The sequence below is a fragment of the Trachemys scripta genome, chromosome 4, assembly GCF_013100865.1.
Source record: "Trachemys scripta elegans isolate TJP31775 chromosome 4, CAS_Tse_1.0, whole genome shotgun sequence".
Lineage (NCBI taxonomy): Eukaryota > Metazoa > Chordata > Testudines > Emydidae > Trachemys > Trachemys scripta.
The window spans coordinates 109728916-109756217 of NC_048301.1; the positions used below are offsets into that span (position 1 = coordinate 109728916).

The 27302-nt window shown below is 48.2% G+C and overlaps 1 protein-coding gene across 2 annotated transcripts in view; it reads right to left on the reverse strand.

Annotated features, from left to right (window-relative positions):
• Positions 1–4503: 4503 nt before the first annotated feature.
• CD151 (CD151 molecule (Raph blood group)) overlaps positions 4504–27302 on the reverse strand; it is a 61123-nt gene continuing 38324 nt past the window's right edge. For both annotated transcript variants that reach the window (XM_034770351.1, XM_034770350.1), the window contains 5 exons: positions 21095–21169; positions 18121–18225; positions 15533–15688; positions 11647–11733; positions 4504–10489 (listed from right to left, as the gene is read on the reverse strand). In XM_034770351.1, coding sequence (XP_034626242.1) covers positions 10430–10489; positions 11647–11733; positions 15533–15688; positions 18121–18225; positions 21095–21169 — 483 coding nt within the window. In that variant the 3' untranslated portion in view covers positions 4504–10429. The remainder of the gene's footprint in view (positions 10490–11646; positions 11734–15532; positions 15689–18120; positions 18226–21094; positions 21170–27302) is intronic.

The following is a 27302-nucleotide window of genomic DNA, read 5'->3' on the forward strand; positions in this document are numbered from 1 at the left end:
CCCTGAGCCGAACCCCATCAACATAGCATGAGGTATGAAGCAAAGAAGCACCAGATCAGTCTTAGGCTGGATATTATTTAAAACCTTCACGAATGGCCTGGGGGATGGGGAGGGAATAAATTACACTATTGATCACATTTGCGGATCAGACAAAACTGGAAGGGACTGAAAAAACACAGGAGGATGAATGGAAATTATAGTGTGACAAGGAGAGATGGGCAAGTCAAAATGTGATGAGGTCTGATTCAGCTAAATGTAAAATACTGCGTGACGCACAAGTGTAGGCACATATAACAGGAGGAGCAATATGGAAAATGAATGGGGGGGCGGGGCTAGTCTGCAATGTGACAAAGATGGAAAAAACGCTAAAAATGCCCTTCAGCGGTATATAACCAGGATTGGTACCTGTAGGAATAGAGGGGTAAGGATGGCTCTTTTTACAACCTTGGTTAGATAGGATTTATTATTTGTACTGCAATAGAGTCTAGTGGCCTCGGTGTGCCAGGTGCTGCACATACACATACAGATAGACACTAGAACTCTAAATAGACAAGACAGGCAAAAGGAAGAAAGGGGAGTCTGTGGCAGAGCCAGGAACTGATCCCGATCTCCTGAGTCCCAGCACAGTCTTATCCATAAGACTGTCACTCCACTCATTCTACATTTTGGTGCCCCACATTACAGAACAGGCATCAACAGCTTAGAGAATCCAAAGCAAGGGAGTTAAAGGTTTAGAAGATCTGAACAGTGAGGAGAGGCCTAAATGTGGATTAAATAGGCAGATCTTGGAGGAAAAGGAGCAGAGAGACATACCAAAGTTAAGCACTAGCTCAGTATCTCTGAGGGCACGTGGGCCAATGATTACAGTACAGCATTTTATAATATTGGATCCTACGGAAAATCCACACACACGACTGTGATTCAGGACCTCTGGATTCCATTGCCTGCTTTGCTTCTGACTTGCTGTGTGGTCTTGGACAAGATTTGGCCGCTCTGTGCCTCAGTTTCCCCATCAGTACAAAGGAGATAATACCTCACATGGGTGCTGTGAGCCTTAATAAATGATTATGAGATTCCTTTCAATGAAAGGGCTTTGGGAAGCAGCTAGGGTAATGTTACCATTACCAGTGTGAAAGGTTTTAATATAAAGATATAAGGCAGGATTATTTATAGTGCTTCAGAGTGGCCAGAGCCCTGGCTTGAAAATTAAACTGGGCATGTCTAGGTTGGAGAGAAAGCAATGTGTGTGCTGTGGAATGACCTGCCGATGAGCTTGGATATTCCTGAGAGAGGCAGCCGGCCTAGACATCCCTCAGGTAGGGGACCAGCTGGTGCTTTGTTGCTGCGGGTGTGTGAGAACAGGTCAGCTAAAACTCCAGGAGAACTCAAGTAGAAGAGAGTCCCTGCCCCTGCAGGGAGCAGTGCTTCTTTGAGAACCTGAGCAGGTTTCTATGGTGACCACTTAGTGGGGAGCCATTTTAGTGGGAACCTTCATTCTGAGCAAATTAGGAAACAAGTTGCTCTGCTGCTTCCACTGCAAACTCCTTTCCCTCTCTCCCCTTCCCCCCCCCCCCCACTCCCAATGCAGTATCACGGCAGGTGTGTGTTGCCCCTGCTGATTGGGCAGCCAGAATAAAGGAAAATTGGGCTGGATGGCGGGAGAGCCGGAGGCGTCTCGTGTGAAAAGGAGAAGAGCTGATCTGAAAACCTCGCTTTCCCCTCTTGCCTTTGCTACTATATTGTAACAAATCTGCAGCTGCCTGGGACACGGTGGTTGTCACTACACTGCACACCGCGGCCCCAAGCATTTCACAATGGCAGCAGGGATTTCACCCAGATCCTCCTCCTGTTTTCAAACCACAGGACTGTATTCCCTGTTTTGAAAAAGAATCTCCATTAGCTGCTACCAATATATAGCCTAGGACACACAGCTGAGCAGTTCTGAATCAGGACAGCATAGGCCAGTCAATTCATTACAGTAGTTAACCCTGTAAAGCTTTTGGGGGAACAGTTTGAAGGAAATCGGCTGCACATTGCATATCTTATTTGTGTACTTCCTTGTCTAAGCAGGGTCAAGGGAGGTCAGTGCTTGGATGGAGACCTTCAAGAACACCCACGTGCTGTAAGAAATAATGCTTGCGAATCAGTCCAGGGCACTCTTCCCTCTTAGTCAGTACTGAGTAAATGCCCCAGCATGGCATTAAGGGCACTCCCACCCTGGAGGGCACATAGGGTGAGCCATGCTTCTCAATTGTTCTCCAAAGTCTCAGCTTACATTTTAAAAAAAAAGTTCATCTCGAGCTGTTACAATTGCAAAGAAAACCTTCAACACGTAACCTAAGTGTAACCAATGCTGTAATGTCTGCCTGAGTCTGCAGAGAGCCTGAAACAATAGTGCTGAAGACCAAGCTGTTCTGTTCACCTCACTGAGTGCTAATTCAGAAACCAATGATGGTACTTTACATACCACCATTGTTAACTATATCGCTGCTCTCCAAAACATGTAACAATAGAGAGGACGTATATTGTGAAGACCTGCACAATCTGCTTAGGTGAGCCCTTATTTTGGGTAGGCCTTTTACAGCACCTGGCCGAACTGAAAGGAGATGCTTGTGGATTTGTTTCCTGATGGTGGCTCAGCTGTCCAGAGTTTGGGAAATCCTGCCCCAGGGTATGTTTGCAAGACTGTTAGCACTTGAGAGGAACCAGCATTTCATGCGGGAACATAGCTCACTCTCCCGGTCATGCAGGAATCTTTCCTTCAGTGTGAATAATAGCACCTGCTGCTAGCAAGTGGTGCTGGAAATGCCCAGCACTGAAAAGCTATTGTCTGTACTGTGACGTTGTGCAGTCCATATGGTTTTATAAAAACTTGATAAGTCAATATAATGTAACTGAGACAGTTTTAGAGAAAATACGGTAATAAGTGAATGTAAGTAACTGGGATATGCCTCATGCAAAAGGTCTCTTGTAAGGTATCATTACAAAGCTTATAATCTACTGAGTGTGATCATCTGATTTGTATAAATGTACCACTCTTGTATCTAAAACTAGAAATATAAAATGTAACTCTGAGGGCCTATTGTAATTGTGTAAAGTGTGGACCGTTAATGATGGTTTGGAATCTTGATGACTCCCATTGTCTGCAGATGGCTGTATTTACCTGTGAGTCTTCCTGTATATGTGTGTGCTGGCAAGTGAGTAATGAAGTCTTGCAGTGACATGTGATCATGTCACCTGAACTGGAATCCATCTTTAACCTGGTGCTTTTCCAGTGAGGGGGGGTGGAAACCCAGAGAGACAAAGAGTTCCCACCTTATGCAAAAGATATATAAAGGGGGGAAGAGAACAGAGAGAGAGAGAGAGAGAGAAGCCATCATGAAGAATCCCCTAGCTACCACCTGAGCTGCAACAAGAGCTGTACCAGGGCAAAGAATTGTGCCCAGGCCTGGAAGGTGTCCAGTCTGAGAAAAACTTACTGAAACATCTCTGAGGGTGAGATTATCTGTATTTAGTTTGATTAGGCATAGATTTGTGCATTTTATTTTATTTTGCTTGGTGACTTACTTTGTTCTGTCTGTTACTACTTTGAACCACTTAAATCCTACTGTCTGTATTTAATAAAATCATTTTTATTTAGTAATTCACTTAGAGTATGTATTAATACCTGGGGGAGCAAACAACTGTGCATATCTCTCTATCAGTGTTATAGAGGGCGAACAATTTATGAGTTTGCCCTGCATAAAACGGATTCATCTGGGTTTAGACCCCATTGGGAGTTGGGCATCTGAGTGCTAAAGACAAGCGCACTACTGCGAGCTGTTTTCAGGTAAACTTGCAGCTTTGGGACAGGAGATTCAGACTCTGGATCTGTGCCTGGAGCCAAACAGGAGTGTCTGGCTCAGCAAGACAGGGTGCTGGAGTCCTGAGCTGGCAGGGAAAACAGGAGCAGGGGTAGTCTTTGCACATCGGGTGGCAGCTCCCAAGGGGGTTTCTGTGATCCAACCCGTCACATGTACCATGGAGCAGCGATTAGAAAGAGAGAAAGCAACTGATCTTAATGTGCTCAGTGTGTGAATTTCTTTCCCTTAATGTAGGCAGTGGTTACGATGCCAGGGAACACGCTTCTTTTACAAAAAGAAGAACAGGAGTACTTGTGGCACCTTAGAGACTAACAAATTTACAGTGAGTAAGAAGATTTTAAACCCCTGTATGCTTAATGGTTGAACAATGATTCATTGAATACATTTGTTGGGCACCAGCCATCCCTGCTGTTCATATGATTATAGGTTAAGTGAATAACCCCCCCCCCCCATTTACCTTTTCTAGGGACTCTGCATAGATCTTTCTGTTGTCTATTCCTCCTCCCCTCCCAGCAAGCCAGGAGATATCACCAACACAGCCACAGCCCCTAGTCATGATGTGGCTTTTAAACAGAACAGCTTTATTAGCTAGTGTTTTTCCTGCAGTAACCTCTCTCCAAAGAGGAAAGCGACACAGTTGGAGGTTATAATAGCTGCACTTTAATAGCATGGAAATAGGCCAGGTTACAAATAGCAGAATAGTAATACCCCAATTGCTATTTAGCATCTTATAGCAGCTCCCAGGGCCGCGTGTGAGCAATGTTAGCCAGCGGTGCAGTGAGCAACACACGTGCACCTCACAGGCACACACCTGACCAATGCTAACCAATGTGTGACGCGTGTGCAGTGCCTCAGTCCCTGTGCGAGCCGTGCTAACCAGTGCACCGTGAACCAAAGACAGGCGGCTGGCAGTGAAATGCTAACAGGTGCCCTGGCAAGGGGCTAACATCTCGCAAATCCCGATTTCAGTGTCAACCGCCATCCACATTAGTACAAAAACAGTTATACAAAACATCAGTCATGGCTAAAAGCACCGTTCTGCAACTAAGATGCTTGCAATATTAAGTTCTCCATGAAGCAGTGTGCTTTGCTGAACCCCACTCAGAGCACTAAGAGGAGGGCAGAGCAGCATGAGGCAGATTCATAGATCCGAAGGCCAGAAGGGAGCACTGTGATCATCTCGTCCGACCTGTATAACACGGGCCCTTGGACTGCCACAAAATAATTCATTTGATCAAGGGGATGAACGATATTATGGGCAGCCCCATGGTCAAAGAGAGGGAGTAAGTGGGGATGGAGATGGGAGGGGGGGAATTCATAGGCTGCAAAAGAAACAAGCTTTACGAGGTCTCTTGGGAAACCCTCCAGATTAAATAGGAGACATGGGAGGAGTGGGGCTCTCTGTAGAGATCCCAATACATTTTCTTGGCTTGGCATCTCCAGGAAGATGGTGAGAAGGCAATTGGGTTAGTGTGGGGCATACAGCAATGGGGAGGGGGTAGTTGGGTTAGTATGGGGCAGAGGGCACTGGGGAGAGGACAATGGGGCCAGGGAAGGGGCAGTTGGGTTAGTGTGAAGCATACGACAATGAGGAGGGGCAGTGGGGTTATCCTGAGGTGTGAAGGTGAGGAGGACTATCCCAGTCAGAATGGTGTGTTTTCCAACACTCCCAAAGGGACCAGAGATTTTGTCGTGTGCCCATTGGGCTCCAAGAGCTAAGCCAATTAGAACCGTGATGGGCGTAACAATAAAGTGTAACTGGCCTGCCCTGAGCGCAGGACGTACAAGTGAATGAGCTTATCCCGAGCCGATGGTGCTCAGTGGAGGAAGTGCTATGTGATACTTCTGGCTGGGCCAGTTCCAATGCCTGTGAACTGCCCCGGGAGGAAAAGCTAGGAACATGAGGGAAGGACAGGCAAAGGGTGAACCAAGAACTGTATTTATTACATAAGGTGGTTTGAACAGGCTTTTGCTCTCATATCCCCCCCCTTTTAGGCCTGAGTACATTGCAACATTTCCCCATGCCCCAGGCCAACCTTGGCACAGTCTGCAATAACAAAATCTCCCATGTAATGTGAAAATGCACATTTTTCTAGAGCTGCGACTAACTTCCTTCCATCAGAGGAGGGGAGCAGAGGCCTCTCCACTTCTGGAATTACGTGCAATATGCTCTCCTCGGGTCTGGCGAGGCGCCTGGCAGGCGCACCCCTTAAAGCTGCACCATTTGCATTAGGCCCAGCTCGGTTAGCTGGGATGCAGCAATGCTTCATGCAATGACTCTATGTGGGATGCACAGTGCCACTCTGTGGTCAGACACGTTAATGGCAGGACATTTCTCCAGGCTTTCACTCCTATGACATTGGCACAGGGCTAATAAGGAGGGCACTTGTGGTTTACAGTTGTCATTTTTAATTCCTACGGCAAACACTGGGTGAGCTCAAAGCTGGACTGCAAAGAGGCTGCCAGACTCATCTGCTCCTGCACTCTCCGTGCACACATCCAGGGCTGAGGCTAGACTGCTGTGAGTTATGCCAAGGGCACACATGTGCCCAGGCCACAGACACAGGAATGCATCCCTGCAGCACAGGCCCCAAGACAGAAGCAGAGCTCATCGTATAGCAACACACTGGTGCTGCATTCCACTGACCTGCAGTAGCCAGTGAAAGCCCCTGTACCAGACGTGGAGGATTTCAGTTAAGAGTAGTGTGCGTGGGTGGGTGCGACTGGTGGTCAGCCGGTAGAGCAGAATTAACCACGGAACAGGGCTCTCTGGCCAGGGGTTGGACTCACTGCTCACGCACATCCTGCCTGTTGCTGCTGCCAGGACTTGAACACAGCCCCTAGCAGGCCAGAGGCAGCAGCACTAGCCACTGGGCTGGACAGGAGCTGCCCCCTGGCAGAGCCTATGGGAGCTGTACTGAGCTTGCCTCTGCTGTCACTCTTTGCATGTGTCATGGACAGCAGGGCCTTTCTCACTAGGGCAATGAATGTGAAGCTGAGCATGTGGCACAGTGTGTGCAAACAGCTGTGTGCGCTCACTCAGGGCCTGACTCCATGAGCTGTTGGGTCCGCAGCTACCTTAGGAGTTGTGGTGGCTCAGCACCTTGCGGGACTGGACCCCTATCAAGCTGGCTAAACAGTGCCACGGAATTAATTTGTCTCCTGCTTCCCACTCTATTCTCCCAGATCAACTTGTTCAGGTTTGAAGGACCAGCTGGGTCCAGCAGGTTTTTTTATCCTGTCCCATGCTCACTATTTATTCATCCCTTGTTATTTACAGTGTGTACTGTATACTACGCACACTCGTGCCCCGAGACACATGCTTCAGCCTGGGCCTGATCCGAAGCCCAGTGAAGCCAATGAGAGTTTTCCCATAGACGTCCATGAGCTCTGATCAGGCCTCTTGCTGCGGAACAGGAAGTGCCGAATGCTCTAAACTTGTATTGGCTTCAATGGGGGTTAATGGCTCTCAGCACCTTGCAGGGTCGGATATCCAGGAGCACTGAGCATCAACAGCTCCCAGGACCCGCAAGTGCTCAGCACTCTGCAAACCAGCTCCTGTAGATCAGCACTTTTCCAATGGAGACCCCCGCTCCCACTGAGCAATAGGGGAAGGGCAGGGTTGGTGTGATTTCCTCACAGTTGTTTGCAACCCCTTTGAGGATCGTGAACCCCCAGCTTTGGCCTGTTTTCTCTGAGACCCTTCCTGTCGCTGTGGACCCTGCAATCCTGCGAAACCACGACTGCATGTTATCTCTTTGGTATTGGTACAAAGGATAAGTAGAGTCTTTAGCTTTATTGTCAATTGACCAGCAACTTAAAGTGAGTTATAAAAACAAACAAACCATGACTATGACATGGGGGAAACAGCTCAGCGGACAAAGGGCTGGTCACTCCCTCCCTCTGGACAGTATGCCTTCCAGGGAGTGGGTATAGACAACTAGCAATACACACTTAAGTAACTAGAAATATTGCTTCAAGCAATGTGCTCAGTATTTTCCTTTTTGTTAATAGTCAACTTCTCAGGAACTGAAGTGTAAAACGAGCAATAATTTAGAGTTTTATCCTTTAGAGCGTTCTGTAATAATTTAGGTTCTCTTTCCCCCTTCCACCACCCCAGGGGCAAAAATGCCCCTCCCCCATGCTCTTTGCCTGCCTTAGCATCTAGAATGATTTCATGTTGCTGCTGCATTGGGGATTCCCAGTTTCACCTGCCCTGATTTTTCCCCCCCACCTCATCACCTTTTAACCTCTTACCGGGAGGCTTCTGTATATGGAGCAAAGCCTCCTGATAGTGTAACAGGCCCTGTGGGACACTGGGGGATTCCACAACTGTTAACTGTCCGGCTGCTGGTCTCAGTATGTGCCCAGAGCCACGACAAACTCCATAACAAAAGGCCAAGGAAGGGAATAAGTCACTCAGCTTATACTGTCTTCCTGCAGTGAACGCACTTTCCCAACCCACACTCCACCTCTGTTCACTCTTACTGACAGAGGAAGTGTCTCCAAGGACCCACAGACACTCTTAGGCTGGGACTCTCAAGGCGGCCAACCCACACAGCCCTGCGTTATTCACTTTACTGCACAACCCAACATGTGCTTTTAAGTCATCACTTCACCCTGGATCTGCTGTCCCTGGCCAACTTCTGAAGGGACTGAGAGGGGAGTAATCAGTTTGGGGGATGGGATTTGCAGTTGCTGATCATCAGGGGTAAATTACATGTCTTAGTAGCTTGTGATTTCTCCCCTCCAGCACCAGGACCACAGAGATCTCTGTGAAGCAAAACTTAATCAGAGCATGGAAGGGTATAGGATCCAGCTCCAGGGAATGCCATGACTCTGTTGCTGTGCTGGGTGGCGTAGTAAATCGTTTGGAGCAGGGGTCACCGCGCATAGGATGCTGTGCTGGGTGCATAGCGTGAATGCCTGGGATGGAAGGGGGTTACTGACAGTGCTTATGATGGGAAGCACTCCTGCATCAAACCCATCTTTGAAGGTTGAACTTCAGCACGTTTTTTTTTAGAAAGGCAGCCATTCCTGATTTAGTTTCACTTCAGAGCTAATTACCAGTTTGGGCATTCGAGGACCCAATTTTCACCCATGCGTCTCTAAAGGTGCTATGTAAATTTCACAGCTGCATCAAGCAAAGCCTGCCAGGTGCCCGTGTGCCGGGTCTATCCTTCGGAAGCATCGATGGAACATCGGCGATTCAGAACAACATCCCTGCGCAGCAGGGCAGCTGCCAGGAATTCAAGCTAGCACCCAGCTGGCACCATGGTTCACAGCCATAGGGAGAGACTATGTTGGCAACAGACATCTTTTCCCCTGAAAAGTGTCACGGATTCTAGTGAAGTCACGATGCATTTACACTAACCAGACAGTTAACTAGCATCCCCTGGTACTACCACTTTACCAAGTCTATTTTGCAGTCAGATGAAGCTGACCCTGCAGGTTACTGGGTGAGAGGAATGAGAAAGCAGCGTTACAGGTTTAATTAGAGCCAGAGAGTGCCTAACTGATTAATGAGATCCAGGGAGGCCTGTACAAAACCCTTAGTGCATTTCCTTTGCAGCCTCCAAACCTGTCTCTCTTGGGCAGGAATTAATCCATATGGCTGGGGAGTATCTCGTCACATGAGAGGGTTTCTCTGGGGAGTGGTGTTTCAGTAGGCCATTCCGGCAACTGAAAGGGCAAAGGATTTAAACACCCATATGTGGCAAGGTACAACACATTCCCCTCATGGCCCACTGTAGGGCCTGTCAGACAGGGAGCAGGAGTGGGGGACAAGTTAATTTTTCCCATTTACACTGGAAACCACTAAATAAAATATAAATCGCAGAGAGTCTGAAAATGATTGAACGCTCCCTCTCCAGTCACTGAAGGCAAAGAGCCCCTGTTCCCCCAATGGGCTCTGAGTGGGATGGAGGCTTCGAGGAAGAAGGGGCAAGGTAACCCCAGTCGACCACACCTCGGGCAAGATCAGAGTTCTGGCAGGTCACCCTCCTGCTGGGGAGATGGAGAGAGGTGACGGCAGCAACTGACAAGAGCAGGTATAGATGGAATATAGCTCTGTTAGGGCATGGGCATGGCCCAAGGGGAACCTTCTGGATGTGAAAATTGATGTGGGCTCCCACCCAGCACAGAGACATCATCCGTCCTCATGGTCGGCGCACAGGCTGCTGAGTGGTCTATCAGCCAGAGCGAACCATTGTTCTTGTGTGGAATCCCGATACCTCAACAGCTGGGCCCCAATGGGCTTGGATGATTTCTCTTTGAGGTTGCAACATGGGCCTGATTTGTTAAAGCTTCTAGCAGAGTGGAATCTGCAGTTCAATTGCTCTAGAACACACAGGGAACCCCCTGAACTCCTGGCCGTCCTGTGCCACCTCAAGGAGGGTGGCCTTCTCTGGCCGAGGCAGGGTAGGTGCTGGATGATCCAAGAGTCACTTCATAAGGAAGGGAAGTCCTCAAGTTACTGATGTTTCTTTGCTGCTGGGTAGAAGCTGGTGGGGTTGACAGACATTGAGGGTGGTGGTAGAGGGGCAGCTGATGGATTTCTGGTGCTCCTAGTATGGTTCTGACTTTAAACTCTTGTACAAGCAGCAGGTGAAGATCATTCCAAAGATCTAAAGGGTGAGGAGATACGAGATGGAGAAACATGATGTGTGCTTAGGGGCAGCTGTGTAAAGATGGGTCTATGTACCCTAACGGATTAACAGCTATCAGCCAGTTGGGTCTTCTCACAGAGGCCAGTTTGACTCCTCTGTCTGACACAGGCCTTGATCTTCAGAAGTGCTGAACACCCACAACTCCAGCTGAAGTTGCTGGGAGCTGCATGTATTCAGCACCTCTGGAAAATCAGGCTCCATTGGATTTAAAGCATCTGAGAACTGACTGTACTTCTAGGAACTCTGGAAGGGGAGGGGTCATTCTGGATGTAGAGAGGATGAGGAGAAAGCAGCTCGTAACGTTCCTACTGGACCTTGATTGCAATGGGTGCTCAATGGATGAGCTGAGCATTTGGGAAACCCAAGCTCTGTGTTTCAATAAAACAGCAGGAGATGATGAGCAAAGCAGGGTGTCTCCCCCTACAACCAGCCACAGACATCCAATTGGTGCAGTTCGGTTACTAGCCAGAAAAAGGGGAACTGAGATCATATCCCACTGTCGCTCCCCTGGGAAAGCCTGAATCTTGAACCAGAGAGAACACCCTGCACCTTTCCTCTAAGACACAGGCAGGCTAAAAGGACATGTACTGCCCCTGGAATGTGTGTCACTTTTTCACATTATCCTCACAGTGGTAACAAGACCACAGCACCGTTCACCTCTGGTGACAAAGCAAAGGAAAAAAATCAGGCATAAAACTACTCTGGTTCGGCAACATCTATGCTGGTAATTGTGGAGGGTCCCCACTAGAGGTCTCCCTCACACTGCAATAGATAACAGCAGGACCCAGGCCGCGTCCGCATTTCAGAGCAAACCCGGAGCTCAGCTCTCCTCAGCCCACTGCACTGGATTTTAGCATTGGAATTTCTCTCTTGGAAGCATAGTTAAAGCCTCCATTTTTATAGACACAAAGGAAGGAAACTAGCTCAGGGCATCTGTACCTTGGATCCCACAAGTTTAGATTAGCAGTTTGTGGAGATCCACACACCAAACTTCCAACGAATCAGTGCCATAGCTTCCTAGCCATGCTCTGGGCTCGGCAGATGGTGCTTCACTGTCCTAGGGTCCTTCTAACGTGGGCCAAGCTTCCCCACTCCCGAGCAGTCAGTCCCTTTACCTGAACACAAGCAATGCCAATCCCCACCGCTCCAATAATTTTCAGGTGTTCCTGGATGAAGTTTTCCAGCTTAGTGATGCAGCCGCCCTGTGGGGGGAACAGGCAGAATAGACAGGAGTTAGTTTTGGTTTAATCCCTTGCCCCCTCATGCATTACAACGTTTGCAACCCTAGAAGGTGGGTGAATGAATGGGAGTGAAAACTAACAGGACGGATTCCTTGATACAACTTATTCTTATTTATGTAATGGTGGCATCCAGGAGCCCCAGTCAGGCATCAATGTCCCATCGTGTTAGGTGCTGTACAGACAGCACACAGAGAGCTCATAATCTACACTTCCACCCTTGTTACAGATACAGAATGTAACAATGCAGCATGGACAGTAACCACTGTTATAGCAGGGAGCCTGGCAGCTCCCCAGAAATGGCTAGCAGGCTTCAATAGGTCCAGGGCAACAGCCTTACAAATGGCAAGTGAGCAAGGCAGTGACTGCAGAGCTTAGGCTAAGACAGCAGCCCAGCTGGGCACAGGCGATGGGGAGGCAAGTCCCCTCACAGAGACCGACATCAGCCCTGCAGCCAGAGGTGGGTGAGGGGGTGACCTCCCATACGCCTGGGGCTGAGTTGCGTTCTGGTGGCAGAGAGGAAATCTTTCCCCAAGCTATTTGGAAGGTCTCATCCTTGCCAGAACCTGCCTGCAAGGGATACTGCATCGATACCCAGTGACCCCAAAGGCTCCACCCTACGACTGTAATGGCTTTGACCTGAAAAAGGGCAAGGAAGCCCTTCCCAGGTCTCCAGGAACTGCAGTTGGGACCAGCCACAAGGTCTCCTAAAACAGCAGCAGCACTTTAAAGGAGAATTCCATGTAGGATTGTTTCTAAGAGCGATGAGATGGGGAGGCATGGGCCCAAAAAGGTCAGGCACTGCCCGCCTTCATCTTTGTAATTGTGTCCTTGGCTGGCAGCCTGCTCCCCTCCCAGCCTTGCCAAGTCGTTGCTGAAACAGAAGCAGCAACAGGGTTGGCTGAATATTGATCCAAGGGTCTTTAAATGATTAAGTGAATTAATCTAGTGAGGCAGATCTTCTGTGGGACAGGGCAGGGCAGCTTCCAAACAGAGGGTAACAAGGCTCCTGCCCCAGAGAGCTTACAACCTACAGAGAGAGACGGAGGGAGGGGACAGGAGTGTAACATACAGGCAGAGGAGGTAGGGGTTGAGAGGCATAGGTCCTGCTTGGTCCATGGCTGGACTTCAAAATCTATGCTATCCCCAGCTGCCCCATTCTGGAGCCATTACCACCTTCATGACCCAACCCTTGTCTAATTTTTTCAAACCCACTAAAATCTTGCCTGAACTACCCCCTCTTAGCCAAAGCCTGGGGGCCACCATGCAGGCTTTCTCCCCTGAGAGCTCACCCAGCTCCTGCCACTCCATGGGCTCTCGCTCCTCAGAACTAGCCCAGCCCCCGGCTATCTCACGGTCTCTTGCTCTCCACAGCTAACCTGGCTCCCACCACCCACGGGCTCTCTCCCCAGCTAACCCAGCCTCTAAAGCCCTGGGCGCTCTCTCTGTGTAGTTGTGGCCCTGTTGGTCCCAGGGTATTAGAGAGACAAGGTGGGTGAGGTTATATCTTTTATTGGACCAACTTCTGTTGGTGAGAGAGACAAGATGAGCTCCATGTGGCTCAGAAGAAGTTGGTCCAATGAAAGGTATTACCCCACCCACCTTGTAGGTCAACGGGGCAGCTGTGCGGGCAGTGAGAGGTCAAAAAGGCAGCCCCGAACCCCATCTCTGACATGGGTTCCCCCGTTATGCTGTCTCAGGGTTGCCTCGTGGGCCCTCTGTCATTAGTTTCACTTCTGCGCTTCCTTGCTGGGGCCAGAAGCAGATGTGGGGGAACTGCCAGGCAAGAGGCTCTACACAGTTCTAGCCAACCAGCTCACAGCAACAAATCTCCTGAGCTCGCCCCTTCCTCCTGACATTCCTAGCTCAGAGCAGTCTGGCTAAGCAGCTGAACTTCAGGCGACTGTGCTGAACCAGAGTCTCAGGTTCCATCATCACTATTCATGCCCTGAGGCACGAGGGCTGATTTCCCTTATATCTGTCTGATCTGCTCAACTTAGCGGCAAATGTTACTCATGCTGCTAAAACGGTCTAATCCTCGTGTGAGTCCTGCTGAATGCACATGCCCTGTGAGAAGGAATATCCGACTTTAAGGGGCCACCTCTTCATTTGCGGTGTCTCCATCATGGAAAATTATAAACAAGGAAAAGATTCCAGCAGGCATTCCACACCCCTCTAATTACCTGTCTCAAGGCAGCCAGCCACGGTGCTAACTCCACAGGTTAGGGCGCTGGCTATGCTGCTGGGAAAATCAGGCTAGAAAGCCAGTGAACACTCCCTAGGTTGAGGCAAATGTATTTATACTGTTATGAGCCAGGTGAAACTTTGCTATAGGCTAGTTAAAACCTTGTTCACCCTATGTGTGAACAATAGCTGTAAGAGACAGTTACGGGGACACACCTAAAACAAGGCCTACTAGAGCCTGCCCAGAAACTTGCCCCATGTGGGAGCAGGGTTCCACTCAGTACTCGGAGAGGGAGGCAGAGGCCAAAAGCAAGAAAGCCAAGCAAGGAGTAGCCTGTGTGACCTTGGGGAAAACTAGAGAGACCTTTGGGGTCTCTCTTGGGGTGGTTAACTAAAAAACGGCTCCTTTTGTTCCCAGTTCCTCCTGTGTTAAGAGAAGCAGGACTTGGTGTGCTCCTTGTAAATAAACACGATTGCATTAAAGAGAATACCAGACTCCATCACTTCCCACTTCTAACTGGAACATCCTCAGGGCCCCAAATTTGACTAGCCGCTCGGGTCAAAAAGGGGCAACAATACTGTGGGTGCCTGAATCAATTCCCCCTGCAAGACCTCACCCCTCCACGAGTCAGGTTGATGAGTGCTTAGCTACCCATTTGTTGATTATTTTGTTTGTCAGAGTAAAGAGGGATTTCCCCTCTACCCAAACACTGCCTAGCCCAGCTCTAGCCAACAGGGACCGTACTAATTTGACTCTACAACACCCCTTTTCCCTCCTCTTCTGACCTCTCTTTCCTTCATGCTGGAGGCCAAATCCATCTACCCTACCATCCTAGCACCCAGCACCCTTCTAGATGAGGGCTGGATGGGACTCCGTTCAAAGCCTACCAAAGCCAAAGCTGCTGAGATGCCACATGCATTGTGGGACTCAAACCCAGGTTTCCTGCCCGGAACTGAAGAGGAGAAGCACTAGGCCAGCCTCACTTTTCCCATCAGCAACATGCTTCCTACTCTTCCCTTCCCCATTTCCTGGGGTGCACTTCTTGTCAGCGTCATGTTCCCCACCACAACCAAGTTCCCTGCTACTTGTGCTGCGAGTCGCTAGCGCTGCCTGCTGCACAGGATTCTTTAACATGCTCCTCGAGCTTTTTAATGCTGGAAGGCAATTTCTGCACTGATTTTAAATGAACTACACGCCCAATCCACACTCCCATCTGCAAGGTGCTACCTAGGTAACTTGTACCACGCTTATTCAGGACATCAGCTCTGATCCCACACCCATGACATCTGTGATTACTATAGCACTTGTCGTAATGCTCTTGTGGCTGGAGTGAAGACACCCTGATTCCTGGTGCTTAAAGGTTAATAGTATCCTTTCCCTCTCCTCCCCGGATGGGTGCATTTGGGATCGGGGGTGGGGAACAAAGTTAGAGAACTAAAGTCTTCAGTGGAAAGTCCCTGCCCACCCCCTGACTTCAGTAGGCTTCGCATTCAGCCCTAAGCAAGCACCAAACCAGTCTGCCCAGCAGGTCCCCCCGCAGTGTGATCCTGGGAATGTTGACATCAGCTTGTTCTTTACCTCCTTGTAGATGTTGGAAGGATGGTCTCTCCGGCCACACCCTTCTGTTATCGTCTTACAACAGCTGTCTGGGAATTTCCGCCCTGCGGCCTCCGCGGATTTGATCCAGATGCTCTCACTCCAGTCTGTAGCATTATTGCTGCCGCAGCACTTGAACTGTATGTGCACAAGAGCACAGGGTGAGTCAGCAGTTTGTCACCTGAAAGCACAGCACCATCCCCTACATCCATCCTCACCCAGCTCCTAGTTACATCCCCCGCAGAGCGTCGTCAATTGGCCAGTCCGGCTGCTTATGTCTGCCTGTGTTTTTATGAGCTGCTATAATTATGAGCGACCTTCGTGTCTAAGGTTCCTAAAAATGTCCCTTAAATATCCACAATGCCTTTCTTTTAGCCACTTACTTCTCTGTACAGAGATGGGCCTCGTCTGCAGCTCCTTCTGGTCTTGACAACAAAACTGAACAGCATCAATCATGCTCGCGTTGAATCAAATGACGGATGACTGCGGACAACTCTGCTGTTCAGCACACCCACAACCTAGGGGGTAGCTGTAGTCAGCAGAATGAGCTTGTTCCCTGGGTGGGTCCCCGCACAGCTGTCTGTCTCTCATCCCATTTATGGGAACAACTCATGCCCTCAGACCATAAAGGGCTGCATCCGTGTGCCCCTCAGCGCACTCACATCCTGATGGCAATGATGAGGAGAAAGGTGGGCTTGTGGCCAAGGACTGAGAATCAGGAAAGGAGAGCTCAATTCCTATCTCCATCACAGAGGGCACTGAGTGAGTTACTTAGTCTCACATTGCCTCTGCTTCCTAACCTGTAAAATACTCACCCGAGAGCGGCAAGGCCCGGATTAACGATTGTGCATTGCTCTAGGGTCCTCAGACAGGAGGCACTACAGAACTGCCGGTTAGTATTATTCATTGACAAAAGCAGTGCTTTGAGTGCTGAAGACTGGACCTCTCTCTACTTGTGACCTGAACGAGCCCCAAGTCCTCAGCTCCATGGATTCCGTACCTCGAGAACGGAATCAGGAGACACCAAGTACTAGAATACACACCAAGCCGCTCAACACCTTAACACGAGGCATGAGAAAACAGACCAGAACGGGGAACGTGAGAAAGCGCCCCGGTAGGCCACCCCGGTGACGTGGGAGTCCGTTCTAAAGCCTGTACAACCCTCCTGAGAACCTCACGTCAGTGACCCTGCATGTCTCATGGACATGTATCATAACAGAAGTGAGAGTCAGGCAGTGGGTCATCAGGCTGGTGTGGGTTGGAGGTAAATTCAGGTCTATAGCAAGGGGCATATCTCCTGGGGAGGGGTTGAGAGGTACTGGATTATGAAGTTATCAAGACTATTCAGTCATTCGGATCGCTCAGTCCCCCAACTCTCTGGCAGTGCCTGGAGCAACAGGGCACTTCAGTCATTATACTTCACTCTGCAGGGTATTGGGAAGCTTGATTAACATTAGCAATTCCCCCCAAACTCCTCCACTTCCATCCTGTTGGAAGCAAGCAAATATCAATACTGAACTGGCCAGAACTAGTTCATTCAGCAAGTGATGTGAATGTCACCCTTCCCCTTTCAAGCAATCACACAGCTCAGAGCCCAGGAGTCCCAGTCTCTGTGACAGCAGATGCAGCATCATATCCATCCTGTCTGAGTTGGGGATAGTGGCGTGTGATGCTGGTAAGCCAGGTGCCATCTTGCCAAGGCTGGTGGCGTGAGCTGAGCACTGACAAATTCATAGCTGGAAACCAGACCCACTCACCTTCTATGTTAATATTGTTCAAGGTAGGCGTTAGATTTGTAAGGATGTGTTTAATGTTTAGACTCAATAGAGTGCTTGTAAGTTGCTGCATGCATTAATCTTATTTGTAATGCCTGTATCCCATGCTGTAAGGGAATATGAAAGTTTTGCTTTATAATTGTAAAAATGCCTGTTCAGAATTGGTGAACCTAGGCAGGAAACGTGGTTCCCCCGCCCATCAAGGAGGACTATCAAGACTAAATGGGCCAACGTAGGACAAAAACTTTGTTGATCGCCCCATCCACCCATGAAGAAGTTATGTGAGGAGCACTCATCCCATCAGTTTGAACTCTGGGGGAAGGGCATATAAAGATGCTCACAAGAAAAAATGGTTATATCTTTGCTGTTTGGATTCTCGCAAGGGCTGGACCTAGGAAACAAAAGCATTCTCTTGGAAGCAACCTGAATATTTAGTGATTTTTGTTGTAAGTGACCTTTTGTCACTAAGTCTGTCTTGCTTGGGTAGCAAGATAGACCAGAGTGCCCAAGGCGACTATCTGTCACTTCATGGTAAGACTAGTACAGTGATCCGGGCGTTCACATCTGTTACTGCTTTGGTGAAATCCAATTATAGAACATACCACAAGTTTGGGGTCTCTGCCCTGCTTTTTGACAGTCTGCCCTGAGGCTGGCACTCACGGTCATTGACCACTCCAGACAGCATGACATGGGGAACACCGTTATCTCTTTAATGATAAGGAGCCAGTGATCTAAGGATGGTATAATTTTTAGCTCTATCATAGGTTTAATTCTCCCTGTGTCTTTGAGGCCTACCTCCTGCTGCAGTTTGTCCACCGCGCTGGTCACGCCCTCCTCTCCCTCCTTCCTATACTTCTGGGTCATGGTGTCCTTCAGGTTTTGCTTCAGCTCCATACTCAGCTAAACAAAAGGGGTAGCAGAGGTGAAATCATGAGGCAGACACCTTCCTTATCATCACCCCTTTATATTTTCTATCATCTTCACTCCTGGAGAACAGCAGAGAACTTTGTGGAAGCTATAACCCTGCCTCTAGTGTAGTCCCTATTGGTTCAAAGAAAGCACAGGCACTTATTTCTGCCTCTCCTGACTCTTTAAGCATCATTCTCCCCTGCCCTGCAAGGCCAGCATGAGCCTGCCTCCACATTGAAAGGGATGCCATCCAGAGGGACAGGCCTGCCGCAGAACAGGATTGCCCTTCTCTAAAAATCTCATTCCTGCCTTATGAATATTCCTCTAGGATCAAAGGGCTCTCACGCCTCCGGAAACAGGGCTGCCGGAGAACTAAATCCAAAAGGATCTGGCTAGGAGTGTTAGGAATTCAGAGCCCTGGACCTGCTGGACTGAAGTTGTGCAGTCTACATACCTTTTATATCAGAGATTGAAAGGGATGTCGCACAAGGAGATTGAGAGCACGAGGAGGGATCTTAAGACTCTTGCCTCCCAGACTGCAGCAGCCCTTGTGATACTAGAGATAGGTTCAGAAAGCCAGAATGACATTGCTCAGAAAGGTTTGATATGTGGAGCATATCAAGCATGAAAGTGTCCTTTACAGTGACACACGCACACTAATGTATCCACAAACTTCTCTCTGTCTAGCTGGCTGATGCACCACCAGACTGCTATGTCCTTTTCTGGTATTTTCCTGCCCATCCCTGCGGATAGACAAAATACGGCTAAAATTTGCCTCCTTTCTAATCAGCCTCCTCCTGCCTGGTCCATTTAGTAACGATGCCATAATCCAGTGCCTGTGAAATCACAATTCTCCCATGTTCCTGAACAACATCATCATGCGTGTAGATGGCATCGCTGAATAAACCAAACAGGAGGAAAGGCCAGATAGGGAAAAAGCTTTTCTATGTACATGTATTTCTTAGTAATAAACAATAATTGTGGGGTGGAATGCAGGAAAAGAACGTTTCGGTTACACTGGGTTGGGGGAATATGGCCTGAGTTTTTCTCCCCTACTTCAAATCTGCTGAATGTAGTAGTGGTTCTTCATCCCTCTTCTGTCAAATGGGAGTAACACCTACCTCCCAGAGATGATGCGAGACTTCATTCATTAACAAAGTGCTTTGAGATCTTGGGCTCTTTAGAAGTGCAAAATATTTAGAGGAGCAAACAGAAGAAGAAAAGTTTGGCAGCTCATGGGCACCAAAGGCAAACAAAGAGACAGAGTCCACTAGCGGAAATATTACTCAGGAGAAAAGCAGTTACCTGCGGGCTCACGGGGAAGAACTGCAGCATGGAACAAAGACAGCAAAAGAAACACACAGTTTATACGCACGCACTGGACGCGACAGCAAGGGAAGGGGAGAAAGAAAACCAGCTGCAAAGAGAGAAAGCAGACGGAGCCCAGGGAAGGAAGGACTTTTACATAAAAGAGCGGGGTTGGGGAATCAGTGTAGCTAGTAAGCCAAATGCCAGTGGGTGATCTACAAAGCAGCCTGCGGATCTGCCAGAGACTACAATCCCAGCATGCCACGCTCCACCTTGATCCAAGAAGTTTCCACCATTTCATCCATTGCCATGTGTTACTTTAGTCTTTGCTCAGGTCCAGATGGAGCATGGCTTTCTGGATCCAATAGCCTCCATGGGGCCGATCCTCCATATTAAAGACAGAGGCAGCTGGAATGTATTTCACTTGATACAAATGAGGCGTAGCTCTTTAGCTACAAGCAAACTGCTAATGTCACCTTTGTGGGAGGTGGGGGGCAAAGTCTGGGAGCCCTGAGGCAGGATGAAAGTTCCCAGCTTAAGAGTGTAATCCAGGGAAGCCTACAGTATGTGAGCACAGAGCCACTGAAAACGCCTGTACCCCTCTGCAATGTACACTTCCCTGTCAGACACACCTCCTCAGACAATCTCCAACAGTCTGCCCTCTTCAGACACCCAGCCTCCCTCAAAGGGTGGGGGAGAGAAGTCTCGTCTGAGGGAGCCTCCCAAGTGGTATGCCTCTCGTCGGCCATATCCAGCGTGATAACATGAAGCCATCGCTCCCTCGTGGGGATTTCAAGCTCAGTTGTCTACGACTGCAGCTGACCCTCGGGGATATTTTGAGTTGTGGCGGTGTTGCTCTATCCCCAGTTGGACCATTTCCCATCCATGAGCTTCCTGGGTTTAGCCGGGAGCGTTTCTGCTTGGCTATTAGTAAAGATGGTCAGGGACACAACCCCATGCTCTGGGCATCCGTAAGCCTCTGACTGCCAGATCACTTGGGGTGATCCATAGGGGTGGATCACTTGATGATTGCTCTGTTCTGTTCATTCCCTTTGAGGCATCTGCCATTGATGACCATTGTCAGAAGTCAGGATACTGGGCTAGATGGGCCATTCTTATGTTCTGCTTCATTCTAGACGGCACAACTATAATTACAATTGCCCCTTGTTTCCTTTCCGGACATCAGAAAAATCCTCAGGCTGATCCTCTGTACTAGAAACAAGAGGATTCACTCCAACAGCTCTCTTCACAGAGGGAGGGGGGAGAAAAGATGATGTGCAGGAAGGAGCTGAACTTCATCTGACTCCCAAATACTCACGTAACAGACTAAGGCCTTGTCAAATATGGTTTATAACCTGATGCATTTTGTATATTGGGGGATGTGAATAAGGAGGGAATCAAGCTGGGGTGAGGAATAGATGGGTCCAAACCAAACCACGGATTCAAAGCCCTTGAAATGTTGGCTTAGGCCCAATCTCTAAATAGAAATTGGGTGATAAGTAGCTGCTCCCGCTCTCTCTGGATTGATCCTCTTAGTTCGACATCCACTTACCTGTTGGTAGTAGATATAGGCCAGGATTCCAGCAATGATCTCAAGCAGGAAAATGCACAGCAGCAATATGAAGTACTGCAAGACAATGGTAAAATCGTTTTTGTTAAAAGAGAGCATCAGGAAGGGTGGGAGAGAAGTCCTGGAAGTTAAATTTAGATGATCAGGAAAAAGGCTTAAATCTATCAGTATTATTCTTTGTCTTACAGCAGCTCTCAAAGGACCTGATCTGTATTAGGGGCTCATTGTATTGGGTGCTGGGCATGGAAAAGGTTATAATGTAATTTAAGACAGGCAGCAACAAGAGGGCTTATCAAAGAGTAGGAAGTAAAGGAGGAAGGAAAGATGAGGGTAGTAGTGATATAAGTGTATCTAATAAAGGGCAAGACAGAAATTACAGCTGAACTGGAGGAGACAGTTCCTATTTACCCTTTTTCCTACGGGGTATCCAATGAAATTGAAAAGTAACACATTTATTGATATAAGGACTTCTCTTTTTACATGATGCACCCTTAGCGTGAGGAACTCTCTGCTACAATGTATCACGAAGGCAAGAGTTTAGCATGATTCCAAAAGAGACAGGACACTGATTGGATAAGAACATCCCCAGTCACATTAGGTGGGATAAAGAAAATGTATAAGAGAACTAAATTTTCATGTTTCAGGGCATAACTCAAAGGTGTTAGGAGGAAACTATCACTCTGGGCAAGTTAATCGATAATTGCCTATTCTCTAGGGGCTCCTGCATCATTCTCTGAAGCAGCCTGTACTACCCAGCGACGGACATAGGGTTTTGGGCTGGATGGACCATGGGTGTGATATGACATGGTCGTTCCTATGAGCAGTCATGTATAACTAATTAAATGCAACTAACTGGATTCCATGGATGCAGCAGCTCAGTTGCAGATGCCACCCACCCCACCCCCAAAATGCAGCTGCACCAGTTGCTCTGAGAAACTCAACATTAGCTTGTTAAATAGGAGAGGAACATCTGACTGCGCCAGGCGGTGGGAGCCCCAGAATAACTATGCATCCTATGGGGAAGGCTCTTGAAATTGAGCAGAAGCCAAGGATGAAGCTGCAGTGCAGAGAGCAACTGCAGGGACTTTGTACTCAATAGTCAGCCAATTGTTCAAAGGAGGAAACAATGCAACAAGGTGGCACTATCTGGAAATTGCAATGCTTCCTGATTTGGGGTGGGAAATTCCTTGCTCCGGGGACCTAAGAGGAGAATGCAGAATGAAACATCAGCACTGGAGCTCTGTGTTGAAATGTGCCTGTTACTTACACAGAGTGAAATTCATCCCTATGCGCCACACTGGTACCAAGTAAACCCTCATAACGGAGCTTAACCTTAAGTAGTGCAAACACCGAACTAGTCACAGTGGTACGTAAGCCCTAGAAGTGAATTTCACCCACAACAATTAACCATGGAGGGTTGACCTCCATCCTTGGTGTAACTCTATTGAGTCCAGTGAGATACAGAAGGGATTAATTGAACCTGGGCGTATTGTTTAATCTTTTACACCCCTTGTGTCTGTTTAAAATTTCAAAAAATGCTCTTAATGTAAGTTTAATCTTGGTGAAGATATCAAACTGACATCCCTGGAGACCAACCAGTGCTCTCTTTCTAAAGCATCCGGTGCCGTGGGATCTAAGTATCATGTACACCACGAGTCCAAATTCTCTCAGAAAACAGGGCTATGCCCTGCTCTCATTTAAGCTACTATCCTGAATGTCATGTCACCATGGCGATGGTCACCTAAGCAGCTACGGCCAGGTCATTCTACAGCTCCAAGGGCCTAAATTTGGGCTCATCCTGTAATACTCTATGTCATCACAGCACAGGCACCGCACAGCACTCAGCAGTGTCATCTTCCCCACACACTGCCCCACCAGAGAACTTTGCCCAGAGCTGGAGAGACCTCTTCTAGGGACTGTCACATACTCATTCTAACTGTGGCCCTTCTGCTACAATTGTCAGGTAGTGTCAGTTCTGATGGTGATTTACTCCACTAGGAACCAGTCAGAGACACTGCCCCATGCGCACAAGCTTATTTCACAGAAAGAAGTCATGCTGGAAAGTCCCATGTTTGCCCCACCCCGATGCTGTTCTCCTTGCAGCCTCATGTGGTTCTGCATGGGAAACACAGTATCGGATTTGATATCTAGCTGTACCAGCAAAGTCCCATCAAGTGCCTGCAACCCCCCAAACAGCCAGGCATCTCTGCCAATGCACCTTATCTCCGTTTTGTGGGATTCCCTGGAATTCCAGTCTTCGGGCTCCAACTGTCCCTCAGTCCTGAATTACAGCATACCATGTATTATTATACCCCTGGCCCCACAAAAGGAGGTACACACCCCTCCAAAAATCCCTGGTTAGCATCAAATAAATGCATCTATAGGTTACAAAAAACAGAACACCACAAAACCCTGCTAGGAAAAGCAAGAACTGGAGGCAACAAATTTGCCTTTGCATCACAGCTTGTCTTTTGCTGAGTGACACCTCCGTTTCTCACCGCGCTCCCCCTTTTGTCAGAAGACACAGGTAATCAAAACGCCTTGCCCCAGTGAGATTCTGCCAACTCAGAATCCTTGTCCATTGAGTCAGATTTCTTCTTTCACCTTCTGCCGGGATTCAGCAGCTGCATGGGAGGGACAACTGGGTTTTATCCGCAGGCTGGGCTTTAATAGGAGTGTACAATCTCAGGCATTCACTCCCAGCCCTAAACTCCCCCCACTGGCTCTCAGCTGAACATTGCAAGTGTCTGCACATGCTTGTACAAGGTACCCATTCATACCATGAGAATGAGTCACCCGATGGAGTGCTGGATAACCAAAGGCTGGGCGCCACACTAATGGGAGGCTGAAAGGGACAGAAAAGGAGAGGAACACTCCTAAACAAAAGGTTTCTTTTTTTGTTGGAGCCCGGTTATGTAATACCTCTGACATCATGGTGCTGTCAGGCTGCTGCATTAGGGGAAAGAAAACAACTAATTAACTGGAAAGTTTCTCTTTCCTTCATCTATTTTCTACATATGGGGTATTTTCTGCACTGATGTCAAAGGCATTCCAGTGCAGCTGGCACATATCACAAGGCCTCAGGTCACCATATTATCTTAAAGAGCCCTCCCACTTTTTAGCAAACAGGTTTTATCAAAGCCTATATAGAGTGAAGGTTACTACAGCTACCACTTGTGCACTCAGCTAGCCTGTGCTAAAACATCTTTTGTTATTGTTAGCCCTGACTGGTTGTTTCGTTTACCAGTTACAGCTTACCTATTTAGACTATGTTCTCTGGAGCAGGACCTGTCTCTTACTCTGTACATACAGCACCTTGCACAATGGGGCACCAGCCTAGCTGTAGGCTCTGGACACAGATGTAATCTAAATAATAATAGCAAAATGCTTTCCACCAATTCTCTTTTCCAGTGTATGTAAATATTCGAGAGAGGCATATGTATGTGGGAAAAACAAGGGCTATCTTTTATATTCAGCTCTTCTATCCTACATAAGAATGGCCATACTGGATCAGACCAGAGGTCCATTTAGCCCAGTATCCTGTCTTCTGACAGTGGCCAGTGCCAGGTGCCCCAGAGGGAATGGAACAGAACAGGTAATCATCAAGTGATTGTCACCCATTCCCAGCTTCTGGCAAACAGAAGCTAGGGTCACCATCCCTGCCCATCATGGCTAATACCCATTCATGGACCTATCCTCCATTAACTTACTTAGTTCTTTTTTGAACCCTGTTATAGTCTTGGCCTTCACAACATCCTCTGGCAAAGAGTTCCACGGGTTGACTGTGCGTCGTGTGAAGAAATACTTCTTTTTGTTTTAACCTGCTAGCTCTTAATTTCATTTGGTGACCCCTGACAGGCTCCTGCTTTTATCATGTGCACTATGTTTGTCTCCACGTGATTGTTAAGACCCATGATCGCTTGTAATGAGCTGTGTACACAACAGTAACATACATTATGTTCCTGATTCTCAGTTACGTTTCTCCCTGCTTTATGCTATCCCAGCACTGTACAGCATAATGAAAGTTGGCTTAACAGCCATTTCCTTGGTAAAGGGGGAATCCTAGGTGGCAACCCTATATCTTTGCAGTCCATAGGATAGGGACATCTCAGGGTATGTTGGGTGTGCAACCTGAACATCCCTGTGCCCTGATTGAATGTTAGAACGGCTACAGAATCTGAGCTCCAGTTAGAGTAGGCCTTGGGATTGCTCTAGCCTATGCTAGGGACCAGACGGTTCCTTGGCCTGCTGCACCATCGGGGTGGGGGTGGGTGGGGGGAGGACCTGAAACTCAGAGTCAGGGTGAACTATAACAAGCCAGATTTTGTGACATCACAGCTCATCACTGCGGGCCTGATCCTGCAGCTCTTGCTCACAGGAGTGTCTCTCACTGATGTCAACAGGCTGCAGGCCTGGAACCCACGGAAGCAACTGTGGCGTCACAAGTGCTTGGATCACTGTGGCATCCCTGAGTGAATCTGGCTGGCTGCGAAAGAGAAAAATGCTCTAGACACACAAATATCCTGGTAATAAGCAATGAGAAACAAAACACAGAGGAAAGCCTTGAACTGGGAGTGAAAACTCACCAGTAGCTATAAAAGCAGCTAGAATATACCTTCCTGGATCAAACCCTCCCTTCCTCCCCACCCCCCCGTCTGAAATTATTCTTGTAACTTGCTTTAAAGAGCCTCTGGGTTTGGAAAATTACAGGACACTCCCCATCGCAGCATACCTCGCTATATACATGGCCCTTTGGTACAGAGAGAAATTGGGACAGACTGGCACAGATGCCTTTCTCTTTGTTGTGAAGATGTTGGGATTACTGGCTGAGCTCAGAGCTGGCAGGAGCCTCCAGCCAGACCAACTCAGCCCTGCCCAGCACAAAATATTTCTTTTGTGGATTACTTAGTATCAACTAAGCCAGCAGAGAGGAGAGACAATAGATCTGTCACAGGCAGAGCGGGAAAGAAAAGACAGAGAACAACCTTTTGTTTCCATGAGACAATTATTAGTTTTCTGTGTCAGAATAACAAAGAAAACCCACCAGATTTTCATCTGTAACTTGGGAGAGGGGAGGGGTGAAAGAGAGACAAAGGGAGATGAATAGAGCTCTTTAGCACAGTGAATAATTATGCTAGTGCCAAAACGAACTGCTAAGGGCCAGGGGCCAAATACCACCCCTCAAGAACCAATGAACGAGCCACTAACAAGAGCTCCTGAGAGCTTGTCATAGGCCTTTTAGGGGTATTTTCCACCATCTTGTATTTTCAGTTCACACCCACACCCCACAAAGTGGGATCACAGACAGAGGGTACGTCTGGTCGGTATTGTTCATCATGGCTCCTCTTTCCCTGTCCCCGCCCCAGTCTCCACTCCACTCGGACAAAGGGGATGGGACATTCAGGTCAACAGCAGTCTGCAAAACTGAAGGAACGGTTAAGGCCCGAGTGGAAGTGTCCCCTTTTGTTAATATGAAATGACAATTAATGGCCCTTTTTTTGCAGTCACTACACTCACCACTGCAGATGGGCTGCTTGATGAACCACTGCCACAGTGGTTTGAGCATTGGCCTGCTAAACCCAGGGTTGTGAGTTCAATCCTTGAGGGGGCCACTTAGGGATCTGGGGCAAAATCAGTATTTGGTCCTGCTAGTGAAGGCAGGGGGCTGGACTCGATGATCTTTCAAGGTCCCTTCCAGCTCTATGAGATAAGTATATCTTCTGGACCGCAAAGGAGATTTGAGAGCGAGTGAGTGAGAATTAGGGCAAGTCTACACTTAAAACACTGCATCGGCACAGCTGGGCCGCTACGGTGCTTTAATGAAGACGCTCTATGTCAATGGGAGAAAGCTCTCCCATCTAATCCACCTCCCCGAGAGGCAGTAGCTATATTGACAGGAGAAGTTCTCCTGCCGACGTAGCGCTGTCTACATGGAGGGTTTGATCGGTATAACTACGTCACTCCGGGGTGTGAATTTTTCACACCGCTATAGGTCTGCAGTATAGCCCAGACCTGAGATCTATTAGGGCTAGTCAAAAATGTCAAGTGATTTTTTGTTTGGTTTTTTGACCAAAAAAAAAAAAATTAGGGCTGTATGTGTGTGAAAATTTTTGTACTGTTTGAAATTTTGCAATGCTCAAGAAACCAATCAAAAGAAATGTTTTGCTTTGAATCAAGTGGAATCACAATT